Below are 14,303 nucleotides of genomic sequence, written 5' to 3'. Positions count from 1 at the left end.
ATTTCATAGTTTTGATGTCTTCACTATTATTCTACAATGTAGAAAATAGTAAAATGTCAAAAAACCCTTGAATGAGTAGGCGTGTCCAAGCTTTTGACTGGTACTGTGTGTGTGTGTGTGTGTGTGTGTGTGTGTGTGTGTGTGTGTGTGTGTGTGTGTGTGTGTGTGTGTGTGTGTGTGTGTGTGTGTGTGTGTGTGTGTGTGTGTGTGTGTGTGTGTGTGTGTGTGTGTGTGTGTGTGTGTGTACATATATATATATATGTATATATACAGTTGAAGTTTACATACACCTTAGCCGAATACATTTTAACTCCGTTTTTCACAATTCCTGACATTTAATCCTAGTAAAAAGGTCTTAGGTCGTTTAAGTCAGGATCAGCACTTTATTTTAAGAATGTGAAATGTCAATAATAATGATTTAGAGTGATTTATTTAATCTTTTATTTCTTTCATCACATTCCCAGTGGGCATTGCCTTTAAATTGTTTAACATGGGTCAAACATTTTGGGTAGCCTTCCACAAGCTTCCAACAATGAGTTGGGTGAATTTTGGCCCATTCCTCCTGACAGAGTTGGTGTAATTGAGTCAGGTTTGTAGGCCTCCTTGCTTGCACACACTTTTTCAGTTCTGCCCACAAATTTTCTATAGGATTGAGGTCAGGGCTTTGTGATGGCCACTCCGATACCTTGACTTTTTTGTCCTTAAGCCACAACTTTGTAAGTATGCTTGGGGTCATTGCCCATTTGGAAGACTCATTTGCGACCAAGCTTTAACTTCCTGACTGATGTCTTGAGATGTTGCTTCAATATATCCACATAATTTTCCTTCCTCATGACGCCATCTATTTTGTGAAGCGCACAGGAGGGACTCCTGCAGCAAAGCACCCCCACAACATGATGCTGCCACCCCCGTGGCAGTTTTGGAGCAGTGGCTTCTTCCTTGCTGAGTGACCTTTCAGGTTATGTCGATATAGGACTTGTTTTACTGTGGATATAGATACTTTTGTACCTGTTTCCTCCAGGATCTTTACAAGGTCCTTTGCTGTTGTTCTGGGATTGATTTGCACTTTTCGCATCAAAGTACGTTCATCTCTAGGAGACAGAAAGAGTCTCCTTTCTGAGCGGTATGATGGCTGCGTGGTCCCATGGTGTTTATATTTGCGTACTATTGTTTGTACAGATGAGCGTGATACCTTCAGACGTTTGGAAATTACTCCCAAGGATGAACCAGACTTGTGGAGGTCCACAAGATTTCTTTTTGATTTTCACTTGATGTCAAGCAAAGAGGCACTGAGTTTGAAGGTAGGCCTTGAAATCCACTGGTGGACCTCCAATTGACTCAAATGATGTCAATTAGCATATAAGAAGCTTCTAAAGCCAGGAATTTTCAAAGCTGTTTAAAGGCGCAGTCAACTTAGTGTATGTAAACTTCTGACCCACTGAAAAATATAGTGAAATAATCGGTCTGTAAACAATTGTTGGAAAAGTGACTTGTGTCATGCACAAAGTAGATGTCCTAACCGACTTGCCAAAACTATAGTTTGTTAACAAGACATTTGTGGAGTGGTTGAAAAACTAGTTTAAATGACTCCAAAATAAGTGTATGTGAACTTCCGACTTCAACTGTATATGTATATACATTTCTTGCATGTTAAAACCATGATGTCTAAACTAAAGCTTTAACACAGGGAATATTTAACCATTATTCAATGTGTGGTTTCTCTCCCCAGGCTTCTATGGGCCACTGTGTAAAGAGAACATAGATGACTGTGACCCGGAGCCCTGCCACCATGGTGTGTGTCGTGATGGCATCGCCACCTTCTCCTGTGACTGCGACCCGGGTTACACCGGCTCCATATGTAACATCCAGGTCATGGAGTGCCACAGCCTCCCCTGCCAGAACCGCGGACGCTGCATCGACCTGGTCAACAAGTACCAGTGCAACTGTCTGCCTGGCACCTCAGGTGAGCGCAGCGAAAGAATGGGTGACATATTTTTCGTATTTCTTTGTTTTTGGGTTACAAAAACGTTGGTAATAAAGAGGAAACCAGTGCAATAACAGAATGTTTGGGCAAACAAAAAAACTCACATACACTGTGGGGTGTGGACGGTGCATCTCTGTCTGCAATCTATTTGTGAAACTTTGGTCTAGACTCTAGACCATGACTGATTTCTAGTTTGTGAAACTGTAGAAGACCATGACTTAATTGGTGTTTGTTATGTATCTCCAACTGACCCTTTAACTGCTACTCACTCAGTGCTGTCAGCCCCAAAGCTCTGTGCTGTGCTCCTGTGAACTTGAAACACCAGCAGCTTCTACTCTATTCTGTGGAGTAGAAGTGGCTTCCTGCAGGGTAGAGCAGAGCTCTCAGCTCAGAGCACCCAGACAGGAGGGGATCAGTCATAAGGGTAGGCCCAGCTCTGCTCTGCCCAGTACGCTGCCCTGGCTTGGGGGATTTGTGCAGGCCAGTGCACTGGTACTGTACACACACACACGCAGGAGACAGCTTAGGTCACACATACTTTCACTCGCTCAGCTAGCTCACTGTCTTTGGAACACACCTGTTGAACATGGTCAGCTAGTCCACTGCTCCCCCTGGTGGATGCCATTAGAACTGCAGCCAACGTAATGGAGTGCCTATTCAAAAAGCTTCCAAATGCATCCTTCCTTTCTTACATTTGACTCAAAGCTAAATGGTTTGTCTTCTGGTTTTCTTCTCAGGGGTGAACTGTGAGATCAATGTTGATGACTGCGCCAGTAACCCCTGTGAGTATGGAGAGTGCCAGGATGGGATCAACGAGTATAAGTGTGTCTGTGCTCCAGGGTACACAGGTAAACACACACACTTTCCCCTCTCAACTAATCAGATGCTTCTCCATGTTAATGACAGTACATGCCTGATTGTTCCAGTGAATTAATTAAGTCATTTCTGAATTATTTCTCTCAGGTGCAAAATGTGACGTGGACATCAATGAGTGTAATTCCAGCCCGTGTATGAGTGGGGGCACATGTGTAGACAAGGTGAACGGCTTCATCTGCCAGTGCCCCCCTGGCACCCACGGCCCCCTGTGCCACTCTGGCACTGACCACTGTGCCCCCCGGCCCTGTGTACACGGAGACTGTGTAGAGCAGCAGAGCGGGTACGCCTCTCCTCACCTTATCTCTTTCCCTCTAGCTCTCTATCACTCTTTCTTGATTCATTTTTGAGTCATTTTTCCTACCCATCGACATATATGATTTCAAGTTATATGAATGAAAATGTTGAATTGTATTAGTAGCCCCATTAGCTGACACCATGACGTCAGCTGATCTTCCTGGGCTCCAACACATAGTTCATATGATAGAAATGCATACTTTAGGTTACTCTCTGTCTGTCATGAACCCTTACTCCCTCCCTTGGTCTGTGTGTAGGTACCATTGTGAGTGTGAGTCTGGCTGGGTGGGGCAGCACTGTGACCAGGAGAAGGATGAGTGCCAGTCCAGCCCCTGCCAGCACAGTGGCAGCTGTGTGGACAGACTCAATGGATACTCCTGCCAGTGTCGCCCCGGATTCACAGGTCTGAATCAGGCTTTTCTAAATCCTTTATTCATTATACAAATGATCCCATTAAACTGCAGTCCTCAATAGAGTAAAGTGTTATTCTGTTCGCTGTTTTATTTAAAAACCCACTCATTTCCTTCCTCCCTTTCCCCTCAGGTGTGAATTGCGAGGTCAACATAGAGGAGTGTGCATCAAGCCCGTGTGAGAACCATGGTACCTGTGTGGACGGAGTCAACAGCTACACCTGCCTGTGTGCCGCTCCGTACTCAGGTAACAATACCATCCGCTCTACGGTACTACCCAGGACATATTCCCTCTGGTGGAGCTGATGTTGATTGTGTCATGGGCATTTTGGATATTAATAATATTGTGTCCACAGGAAAACACTGTGAGGAGGAGTTGGTTCCCTGTGCGTCTCATCCATGTGAGCGGGGAGGTGTGTGTCAGCCAACCCCAGACTACACCTTTTACACCTGTAGATGTCCCAGCGGCTGGCAAGGTGGGTATTCACACAGAGGGTAAAGGTGTTGGGGAGATTTTCTACCATGATGTTCATTAAAATGGGATGTTTGAATAGGCCCTCGTTGCACTGAGGATGTGGATGAGTGCAGGAAGAACCCGTGTCAGAACAGCGCCCGTTGCATCAACAGCCAGGGCAGCTACGTGTGCAAGTGTCAGCCAGGCTACAGCGGTCTCAACTGCCAAACCAACATCGATGACTGCTCCCCCAGTGAGTTATCACCCAGCTCTTGTGCATACTCCCACGGATAGCCCAGGCATACTCACACTACATATTGTGTATATTCTCTATGAGCATCTTGTGTACTGTACTCCTCTGGAGCTAATGTATCGATCTTCACAAACAGCTTCTATTGTGGGTCTGTTGAACTTCTTGTCTCTCTCTTGCTCTCTCTCAGACCCGTGTCTGAACGGCGGTTCCTGTGTGGATGGAGTGGGACGGTTCTCCTGTGACTGCCGGCCAGGGTTTGATGGTGAGCGCTGTGAGGCAGAGATGGATGAGTGTGCCAGTCAGCCGTGCCGGAACGGAGCCGTGTGCCGGGACTACGTCAACAGCTTCGTCTGCGAGTGCCGGCCAGGTTTCGACGGAATCCTATGTGAACACAACATCCCAGAATGCACTGAGAGGTGGGTTACAAAGGACTGTAACTGCAGTCACTGTGTTAAAGTGTTTGAAGTTGATTCACTCAAAATTATTCTTCAATGAGTTTTCTTTTTTGATATGTGGCTACATGTGGACTGGGACGCATTTAGTAACAAGTATTGAAAATTGATTTCCGTTGCAAAACGCAACGACTTCCATCATGCGTGACCACATATCTTTCTTTCTCTCTCTCTCTCTCCCTCTATTTCCCTCAGTTCCTGTCTGAATAATGGGACCTGTGTTGACGACATCAACACCTTCTCGTGTCGTTGTCGTCCTGGTTTCTACGGGACCTTCTGTCAGTATGAGCAGAATGAGTGTGACTCTCAGCCCTGTAAGAACGGAGGGACCTGTACAGACGGCCTAGGATCCTACCGTTGCACCTGCCCTGTGGGCTACAACGGGCAGAACTGCCAGGTAGAGAGAGAATGTGTAAAATGGCATTGAACTGAAAATGAAAAATGACTTAAAGTTATCTGATTATAACATCTCTCTTTGTTTGGTTCTTCATATGAAACTCAACACTAACATTTCCTACTCCATTTGTCCCATTGCAGAACTTTGTGAACTTGTGTAGCCAGCCACTGTGCAGGAATGGAGGGTCCTGTTCCCAGTCACAGACCACCTGGTCATGTCACTGTCCTGTGGGCTGGACTGGTCTGTACTGTGATGTCCCCAACATGTCCTGTCAGGACTATGCTGCTCGGAATGGTGAGCATTCCATGTCTCTACAATCCACTGTGTTTTATTCAGTCACCTCTCTCAGTAAACGGTCAAATAGCCCACAGTCAACCAAAGGGAAAGTTCAGGATTTTGGCAATGAGGCCCACTATCTACTTCCCTAGATTATCCAGATTAACCATTTTTATGTATCTGCGTCCACTATGAAGGAAGTTAAAGGTAGTTTTGCGAGCCAGTGCTAACTAGCGATGACTTGTTATCAACTTTCTTCAAACTGCATGCAGATACATAAAAATGGTCTCCACGAGTTCATCAGACTCTGGGGAAGTAGATGAACGGCCTCATTGCCAAAATACCAAACTATCCCTTTAATCAAATGACATGTTTACAAAGACAGATGGATGAATATAAAGAACATGACGATATAAAGGTATTTATAAACTGGGTGGTTCGAACCCTGAACACTGATTGGCTGACAGCCGTGGTATATTTAAGCAATAAGGCCCAAAGAGGTGTGGTATATGGCCAATATACATGGCTATGGGCTGTTCTTATGCAAGACGCATCACAGAGTGCCTGGACACAGCTATGGGTGTATTGGCCATATATCTCAAACCCCCGAGGAACCTTATTGCTATTATAAACTGGTTACCAACATAATTAGAGCAGTAAAACTAAATATTTTGTCATACCCGTGTTATAAACTGGGTGGTTCGAGCCCTGAATGCTGGTTGGCTGGAAGCCGTGGTATATGAGTCCGTATACCACGGGTATGATAAAACATGTATTTTTACTGCTCTAATTACATTGGAAACCAGTTTATAATAGCAATAAGGCACCTCGGGGTATATCGCCAAAATACCACGGCTAAGGGCTTTTTTCAGGCACTCCACATTGCGTCGTGCGTATGAACAGTCCTTAGCTGTGATATATTGGCCATATACCATACCTCCTCGGGCCATATTGCTTAAGTAAACCATGCTGATTACGGCTAATATGTTGTGTGTGTGTCAGGTATTCCAGTGGAGATGGTGTGTAAGCACATGGGTCGCTGTGTGAACGTCGGTAATGCCCACCAGTGTCAGTGCCAGCCTGGCTACACAGGTAGCTACTGTGACAAGACTGTGGACGAGTGCCAGTCTAACCCCTGCCGCAATGGAGCCACCTGCATGGACTACCAGGGCACATATGAGTGTATGGTAAGTTTTTTTGTGTGTGTGTGTGTGTGTGTGTGTGTGTGTGTGTGTGTGTGTGTGAGAACATCTAACAATGTGTCTCTGTTCCAGTGCAAGGCTGGCTATCAGGGGGTGAACTGTGAGTATGACGTAGATGAATGTCACTCTAACCCTTGTCGTCATGGAGGAACCTGCATCAACCTCATCAACCGCTTCTCCTGCGCCTGCCCACCTGGTACACATGGTAAGCAGATACCAGAAGATGATTTATTGTTTTATCTATCTCTTTCGCTCTCTTGTTTTCTGGCACATTGGTTTTACATAATGTACAACTACAACTCTGACCTCAACTGATGGTCTTTCCTCTCTTTCCCCTCTCTCTTTCCCCTCTCTCTTTCCTCTCTCTTTCCCCTCTCTCTTTCTTCTCTCTTTCTTCTCTCTTTCCTCTCTCTTTCCTCTCTCTTTCCTCTCTCTTTCCTCTCTTTCCCCTCTCTCTTTCTTCTCTCTTTCCTCTCTCTTTCCCCTCTCTCTTTCCTTTCTCTTTCACCTCTCTCTTTCCTCTCTCTTTCACCTCTCTCTTTCCTCCTTCTTTCCCCTCTCTCTTTCCTCTCTCTTTCCCCTCTCTCTTTCCACACGCTCTTTCCCCACACTCTTTCCTCTCTCTTTCCCCACTCTCTTTCCTCTCTCTTTCCTCTCTCTTTCCCCTCTCTCTTTCCTCTCTCTTTCCCCTCTCTTTCCTCTCTCTCTTTCCTCTCTCTTTCCCCTCTCTCTTTCCTCTCTCTTTCCACACTTTCTTTCCTCTCTCTTTCCACACTCTCTTTCCTCTCTCTTTCCACACTCTCTTTCCTCTCTCTTTCCACACTCTCTTTCCACACTCTCTTTCCTCTCTCTTTCCACACTCTCTTTCCTCTCTCTTTCCTCTCTCTTTCCCCACTCTCTTTCCTCTCTCTTTCCTCTCTCTTTCCACACTCTCTTTCCTCTCTCTTTCCACACTCTCTTTCCTCTCTCTTTCCCCTCTCTTTCCTCTCTCTTTCCTCTCTCTTTCCCCACTCTCTTTCCCCTCTCTCTTTCCTCTCTCTCCTCTCCCCCTCTGTAGGTGTTCAGTGTGAGGTGAACATGGACGACTGTGCTCCCAAGCCTGGCTCCTGGGGGCCTCGCTGTCTGAACGGGGGCCAGTGTATGGATGGGGTGGGCCGCTACACCTGCTCCTGCCCCCCTGGCTTCGCTGGGGAACACTGTGAGGGGGACGTCAACGAGTGTCTCTCTGGACCCTGTCACTCTCCTGGCAGCCTGGACTGTGTGCAGCTGGCCAACGACTACCAGTGCCGCTGTCGCCTGGGCTACACCGGTAGAGAACTACACCCCTCTGTATATGTTATAAGACACATCAACAACTGTTATCTAGCTTACCCCACACTCATGCTGTGTAACATGACATCGGTCTCTTTTTTAGGACGCCTCTGTGAGTCCATGGTGGATCTGTGCCAGTCTAAGCCGTGCCATAACAGTGGCACCTGTTCCATGAACATGAGCTCAGTGCATGGATACTCATGCACCTGTCAACCAGTAAGTCATTATAATATTACTCTACCCTTTTATAATGTTGGTTTTCTAATTGCCAGACTGCTGTGTTTCTAAGTACTCCATGTACCAGCTTGCTGATCTTTATCTCTTTCTTTTGAATGGATTGGCAGCCCCATTGATATTGCATTGTGCTGTATAACATTGTATTTACCTCAAATGTAGCTTTGGATTGAGTGGCTGAGTGTCTATTCTTTCACTACTGGCTTGTTTTCCTAACTACTAACCATTCTCCTCCTCCTTATTCTTACCTTTGCTTCAGAGGGCGAGACAACATAGTTCAGGTATGACTGAGAAACAGCAGTGTTCTAGGAAGAGACCAAACATTCTCACAGGTTTTCTGACTAGTCAACTGCAGGAATGTATGTTATGAATGTAAAACCCAGTCCACAGGTGTCTGTCCAGCCAGTCAGTTCACATGTCTGACACCTTCTCTGTCTCATCTCTTTACTCAGAGTTTCACTGGCTTCAACTGTGGAGAGGTAGAGGGCTACAACTGTGCCCAGCTGCGTTGTCAGAACGGCGGGAACTGCCAGGATTCTCAGGGTGGTCATCTGCACTGCCGTTGCCAGCCAGGCTTCAGTGGGTCGCGCTGCGAGACCGTGCACAGCTGCCAGAACCGACCCTGTTTGAACGGAGGCACCTGTATGAAGGACCCACACAACCCATACCAGTACAGCTGTCGCTGCCCAGCCCACTTCTCAGGCAGGCACTGTGAGAATGGCATCTTCGACCAGTCCCCCCGCACCCCCTCCTGCCCTTATGTAGAGTGTGAGCAGCGGTCCGGGGATAAGGTGTGTGACCCGCAGTGCAACAACCATGAGTGCCAGTGGGACGGAGGGGACTGTTCTCTACATTGGCGCCGGCCATGGGTCAACTGCACCGCCTCCGTGCCCTGCTGGGAGCTGTTCCGCAACGGCCGCTGTGACCACGAGTGTGACAACTCTGGCTGCCTCTTCGACAGCTTTGAGTGTCAAGAGAGCACAAAGTCCTACTGCAAGTATGTACAAAAGTTGTTAACAACATAAACACATCAATACACATGTTTATTAGGTACACCCATCTAGTACTGTGTCAAACCCCCCTTTGCCGCCAGAACAGCTTGAATTCTTCAGGGCATGAAAATGTTGCTCAATTGGTATCAAGGGACCTTAACGTGTGTCAGGAAAACATTCCCCAAACCATTACACCACCACCACCACCAGCCTGTACTGTTGACACCAGGTGGGATGGGGCCATGGACTCATTATGCTTACGCCAAATCCTGACTCATCAGCCATCAGCATGACGCAACAAGAACCGGGATTCATCGGACCAGGCAGTGTTTTTCCACTCCTCAATTGTCCAGTGTTGTTGATTACCCGTTTTGCCCATTCTAACGTTCAATCGAACAGTAACTGAATACCTCGATGCATGTCTGCTTTATATAACAAGCCACAGCCAAGTGACTCAGTCTGTAGGAGTGAGCCATTATTGTGAACCTAATAAACTGGCCAATGAGTGTACATGTCTTATTAAGATTATTACGAGAAAATGTATACAATAAATTCAGATTCAAATGCTTTTTAACCCATAGGAACTCCTAGAATCTTCCAAATTCCATAACCCCTCCCTCTCCCCTTTCCTATCTACAGGTATGATGACTACTGTGCGGATCACTATGCCAACAAGATCTGTGACAAGAGCTGTAACACAGAGGCATGTGGCTGGGATGGCCTGGACTGCTCTGAGGACACCCCTGCTAAGGTGGTTGATGGCACTCTGGTAATCGTAGTGTTACTGCAGCCTGAGGAGCTGCTGGGAGACGTGAGAGGCTTCCTGCGCTCCCTGGGAACCCTGCTGCACACCAACCTCCGTGTTAAGATGGACGCCCAGCAGAAACTCATGGTGTATCCTTACTATGGCCTGGAGCACGAGAACGCCATTGAAGGACAGTCTGCTACAATGAAACGTAGAGGCAAACGGGAGCTGGACAAGGAGGTTATCGGGTAAGGAAATGTCTTTATCCTGACTGTCTCTCTCTCTTTCACTGCTAGATAAGATTAAGTGTGTATAGTCCTCCATGTTGTGAAGTAAGCCTAACCGAAGTTTTGTTTGTTGCAGGTCTAAGGTTTACCTGGAGATCGATAACCGAGAGTGTGCTGAGAGCTCCATGGACTGTTTCTCCAGCACAGAGCTGGCTGCATCCTTCATCGCTGCAGAGTACCTGAAGTCTGCGCTGCCCTACCCTGTGGTCTCTGTCGACAGTAAGTCCCTCTCCTTTTTCCCATTGTGACACCTCTAAACCACCCTAATGGTAATGTTACATCAGCACACACTTCATTATCTTTGATTATAGACCTGATTAAACTCACTTATCATGTTCTTTGGTAAAAATGGACACTTTGCTCCATTACTCATGCTCTGAATGCAGAGCCCATTTCAGATAGCGTCACCTAGTTAAGAGTTCCATGTCTCCTCCTCCTCCAGGTGACCATATGGACCCCCAGAAGCCCCCCTTCATGCTGTACCTGGCTGTGGGAGCAGCTGTCATCATCCTGCTCATCCTGGTGCTGGGTGTGCTGGCCGCTAAGAGGAAACGCAAACACGGCATCCTCTGGCTCCCCGATGGCTTTCTGGCCAAGAAAGACGACAAGAGGAGAGAGCCCCTGGGCCAGGACGACTTCGGCATGAAGTGAGTGTAGAAAAGACAAAGGTTGCATCCGAAATGGCACCCTATTCCCTGTACAGTGTGCTACTTCTGACCAGGGCCTGCGTATGGTCCATATATACAGTGCATTCTAAAAGTATTCAGACCCCTTGACTCTTTCCCCATTCTGTTACTTTACATCCTTATTTTAAAATGTATTAAATTTGTTTGTTTTTCTCATCAATCTACACACAATACCCCATAATGACAAAGCATTTTTTTTTAGCATATTTGTATATATAAAACATTAAAAAAATTAAATCACATTTACATAAGTATTCAGACCCTTCACTTCATTGAAGCACCTTTGGCAGCGATTACAGCCTCAAGTCTTCTTGGGTATGACGTTACAAGCTTGGCATACATGTATTTGGGGAATTTCTCCCATTCTTCTCTGCAGATCCTCTCAAGCTCTGTCAGGTTGGATTGGGAGCGTCTCTACACAGCTATTTTCAGGTTTCTACAGAGATGTTCGATCGGTTTCAAGTCCGGGCTCTGGTTGGACCACTCAAGGACATTCAGAGACTTGTCCTGAAGTCACTCCTGCGCTGTTTTGGTTGTGTGCTTAGGGTTGTAAACATGTTTATTAAACCTTTATTTAACTAGGCAAGTCAGTTAAGAACAAATTCTTATTTTCATTGACGGCCTACCAAAAGGCCTGTTGGATGGTGCCCCAGTCTGAGGTTTTCATCAAGGATCTCTCTGTACTTTATGCTGTTCGTCTTTCCCTTGATCCTGACCAGTTTCCCAGTCCCTGCCGCTGAAAAACATCCCCATAGCATGATGCCAGGTTTCAACCAGACGTGACGCTTTAAGTTCAAATAGTTCAATCTTGGTTTCATCAGACCAGAGCATCTTGTTCCTCATGGTCTGAGAGTCCTTTAGGTGCCTTTTGGCAAACTCCAAGCGGGCTGTCATGTGCCTTTTACTGAGGAGTGGCTTCTGTCTGGCCACTCTACCATAAAGGCCTGATTTGTGGTGTGCTGCAGAGATGGTTGTCCTTCTGGAAGGTTCTCCCATCTCCGAAGAGGAACCCTATGGTTTTTGCTCTCACATGCACTGTCAACTGTGGGACCTTACAGAGACAGGTGTGTCCCTTTCCAATCATGTCTAATCAATTGAATGTACCACAGGTGGACTCCAATAAAGTTGTAGAAACATCTCAAGGATAATCAATGGAAACAGGATGCACCTGATCTCAATTTCAAGTCTCATAACAAAGGGTCTGAATACTTAAGTAAATAAGGTATTTCTGTTTTGGTTTTGCAACAAATTTTTAAAAGTTTTTTTCCGCTTTGTCATTATGGGGTATTGTGTGTAGATTGATGAGGATAATGTTTTTTGGAAAATCCATTTTAGAATAAGGCTGTAATGTACAAAATGTGGAAAAAGTCAAGGGGTCTGAATACTTTCTGAATGCACTGTATATACTGAACGAAATATGAACAACAATTTCAAAGATTTTACTGAGTTACAGTTCATATAAGGAAATCAATTTTAATTAATTAATTAGGCCCTAATCTATTGATTTCACATTACTCTGAATACAGATATTCAGCGGCAGGGTAGCCTAGTGGTTAGAGCGTTGGACTAGCAGCTGAAAGGTTGCAAGTTCAAATCCCGAGCTGTCGTTCTGCCCCTGAACATAAGAATTTGTTCTTAACTGACTTGCCTAGTTAAATAAAGAAAAAATATGCATCTGTTGGTCACAGATACCCTTTAAAAAAAAGTGGGGTTGTGGATCAGACACATCTCCTTCACATAGAGTTGATCAGGCTGATGATTGTGGCCCACCTACTCCTTTTCAATGGCTGTGCTAAGTTGCTGGATGTTGGCAGGAACTGAAACGCTGTCGTACACGTCAATCCAGAGTATCCCAAACATGCACATTGGGTGACATCTCTGGTGAGTACACAGGCCATGGAAGAACTGTGACATTTTCAGCTTACAGGAATTGTGTACAGATCCTTGCGACATAGATCTGTGCATTATCATGCTGAAACATGAGGTGATGGCGGTGGATGAATGGCACAACAATGCTCCTCAGGATCTCGTCACGGTTTCTCTGTGCATTCAAATTGCCATCAATAAAATGCAATCATGTTCGATGTCCATAACTTTTATTTCAGCTCAAGAAACATGGGACCAGCAACTTCACATGCTGTGCTTCTTTTGTTTATATTACATTTTGGCACAATACTGGGAATGAAGACAAATAGTGTACCTCTATAGTGTACAGTACCATACTCTAGTATGTTCAAACTGGTACTGAACTGAGAAAAATGTTTGACCAATGTACCATAATGTAGAGCCTCATTCTCCTGATCCATACCCTGTCTTCTTCTTCCTCTCCTCCCTGCAGGAACTTCAAGACCCAGGATGGAGGGATGATGGACGGAGGCCAGAGATGGATGGAAGAGGAGGCTCCGCCCAAGAAACCAAGGGTGAGAATGAGAAAGGAGAGAGACATTTTGGGTCAGAAGCCTCACCAGTTGCATACCAGCATGATGTATTTAGTTAGTATCTAAACATCTCCTCTCCCCCAGACTGAGGACAAGCCCCTGCTGCCACTGGGTGTGGATGGAGGAGTGGACCGACGGGAGTGGACTTTACAGCACCACAAGGCTGCTGACATCTCTCTCACTCCACCACAGGCTGATCTGGAAGCAGACTGCCTTGATGTCAATGTCAAAGGACCAGGTAGAGTTTAAGGTTGATTAGGATTGTTGTCAATCAAGTATAAGGATTGCCCTTGGTGTAACTGTATAATTCTTTACTCTGAACCAAATTGAAAAATTCTCTTCCAGATGGCTTTACCCCCCTGATGCTGGCTTCTCTACGAAACGGAGGGGCGTCTGATTGCGGCCTGCAGGCAGAGGAGGAAGAGGAGAGTGGGGGAGATGAGCCGGGACCCAACGTCATCTCAGACCTCATCACCCAGGGTGCAACACTCATAGCCCAGACAGATCGCACCGGGGAGACGGCACTCCACCTGGCTGCTCGCTACGCCCGGGCCGATGCTGCCAAAAGGCTGCTGGATGCCGGGGCAGATGCCAATGCTCACGACAACATGGGTCGCACACCTCTCCACGCTGCTGTGGCAGCCGATGCCCAGGGAGTGTTCCAGGTAAGAGGCTTGAAAGACACTCTTATTAGAGCAGTTGATTAACTAGTGCTGGTACTGTGCTCACATAGGCAAAGGTTGAAAAATCATATTGAGCTTATTGAGTTAACACTCTGTTCCCTTCTCAGATCCTGATCCGTAACCGGGCCACCGAGTTGGATGCCAGGATGAACGATGGCACCACACCTCTGATCCTGGCTGCCAGGCTGGCTGTGGAGGGCATGGTGGAGGAACTGGTCCACTGCCACGCGGACATCAATGCTGTCGACGACCACGGTGAGCCCTGGCATTGTTTTTACATGTAAATTGTATATCAAGGGTCTCCAACAGGTTGATTCTGAGCTACCAGT

The 14,303-nt window shown here is 46.4% G+C and overlaps 1 protein-coding gene across 1 annotated transcript in view; it reads left to right on the top strand.

Annotated features, from left to right (window-relative positions):
- The window catches only part of notch2 (notch receptor 2), a 60,824-nt gene that overhangs the window by 39,032 nt on the left and 7,489 nt on the right, over nt 1-14,303 (top strand). Inside the window, exons 11-32 of the mRNA XM_020499010.2 lie at nt 1,730-1,963; nt 2,722-2,832; nt 2,948-3,140; nt 3,412-3,557; nt 3,698-3,811; nt 3,921-4,040; nt 4,119-4,271; nt 4,459-4,687; nt 4,919-5,120; nt 5,261-5,414; nt 6,399-6,583; nt 6,671-6,803; nt 7,656-7,907; nt 8,013-8,125; nt 8,596-9,140; nt 9,775-10,128; nt 10,244-10,386; nt 10,610-10,814; nt 13,192-13,273; nt 13,376-13,529; nt 13,637-13,956; nt 14,082-14,229. Coding sequence (XP_020354599.2) covers nt 1,730-1,963; nt 2,722-2,832; nt 2,948-3,140; nt 3,412-3,557; nt 3,698-3,811; nt 3,921-4,040; nt 4,119-4,271; nt 4,459-4,687; nt 4,919-5,120; nt 5,261-5,414; nt 6,399-6,583; nt 6,671-6,803; nt 7,656-7,907; nt 8,013-8,125; nt 8,596-9,140; nt 9,775-10,128; nt 10,244-10,386; nt 10,610-10,814; nt 13,192-13,273; nt 13,376-13,529; nt 13,637-13,956; nt 14,082-14,229 — 4,290 coding nt within the window. The remainder of the gene's footprint in view (nt 1-1,729; nt 1,964-2,721; nt 2,833-2,947; nt 3,141-3,411; nt 3,558-3,697; nt 3,812-3,920; nt 4,041-4,118; nt 4,272-4,458; nt 4,688-4,918; nt 5,121-5,260; nt 5,415-6,398; nt 6,584-6,670; nt 6,804-7,655; nt 7,908-8,012; nt 8,126-8,595; nt 9,141-9,774; nt 10,129-10,243; nt 10,387-10,609; nt 10,815-13,191; nt 13,274-13,375; nt 13,530-13,636; nt 13,957-14,081; nt 14,230-14,303) is intronic.

Source organism: Oncorhynchus kisutch, linkage group LG13, assembly GCF_002021735.2.
Source record: "Oncorhynchus kisutch isolate 150728-3 linkage group LG13, Okis_V2, whole genome shotgun sequence".
Taxonomy (NCBI): domain Eukaryota; kingdom Metazoa; phylum Chordata; class Actinopteri; order Salmoniformes; family Salmonidae; genus Oncorhynchus; species Oncorhynchus kisutch.
This window is presented reverse-complemented; position numbering and strand designations above follow the sequence as displayed.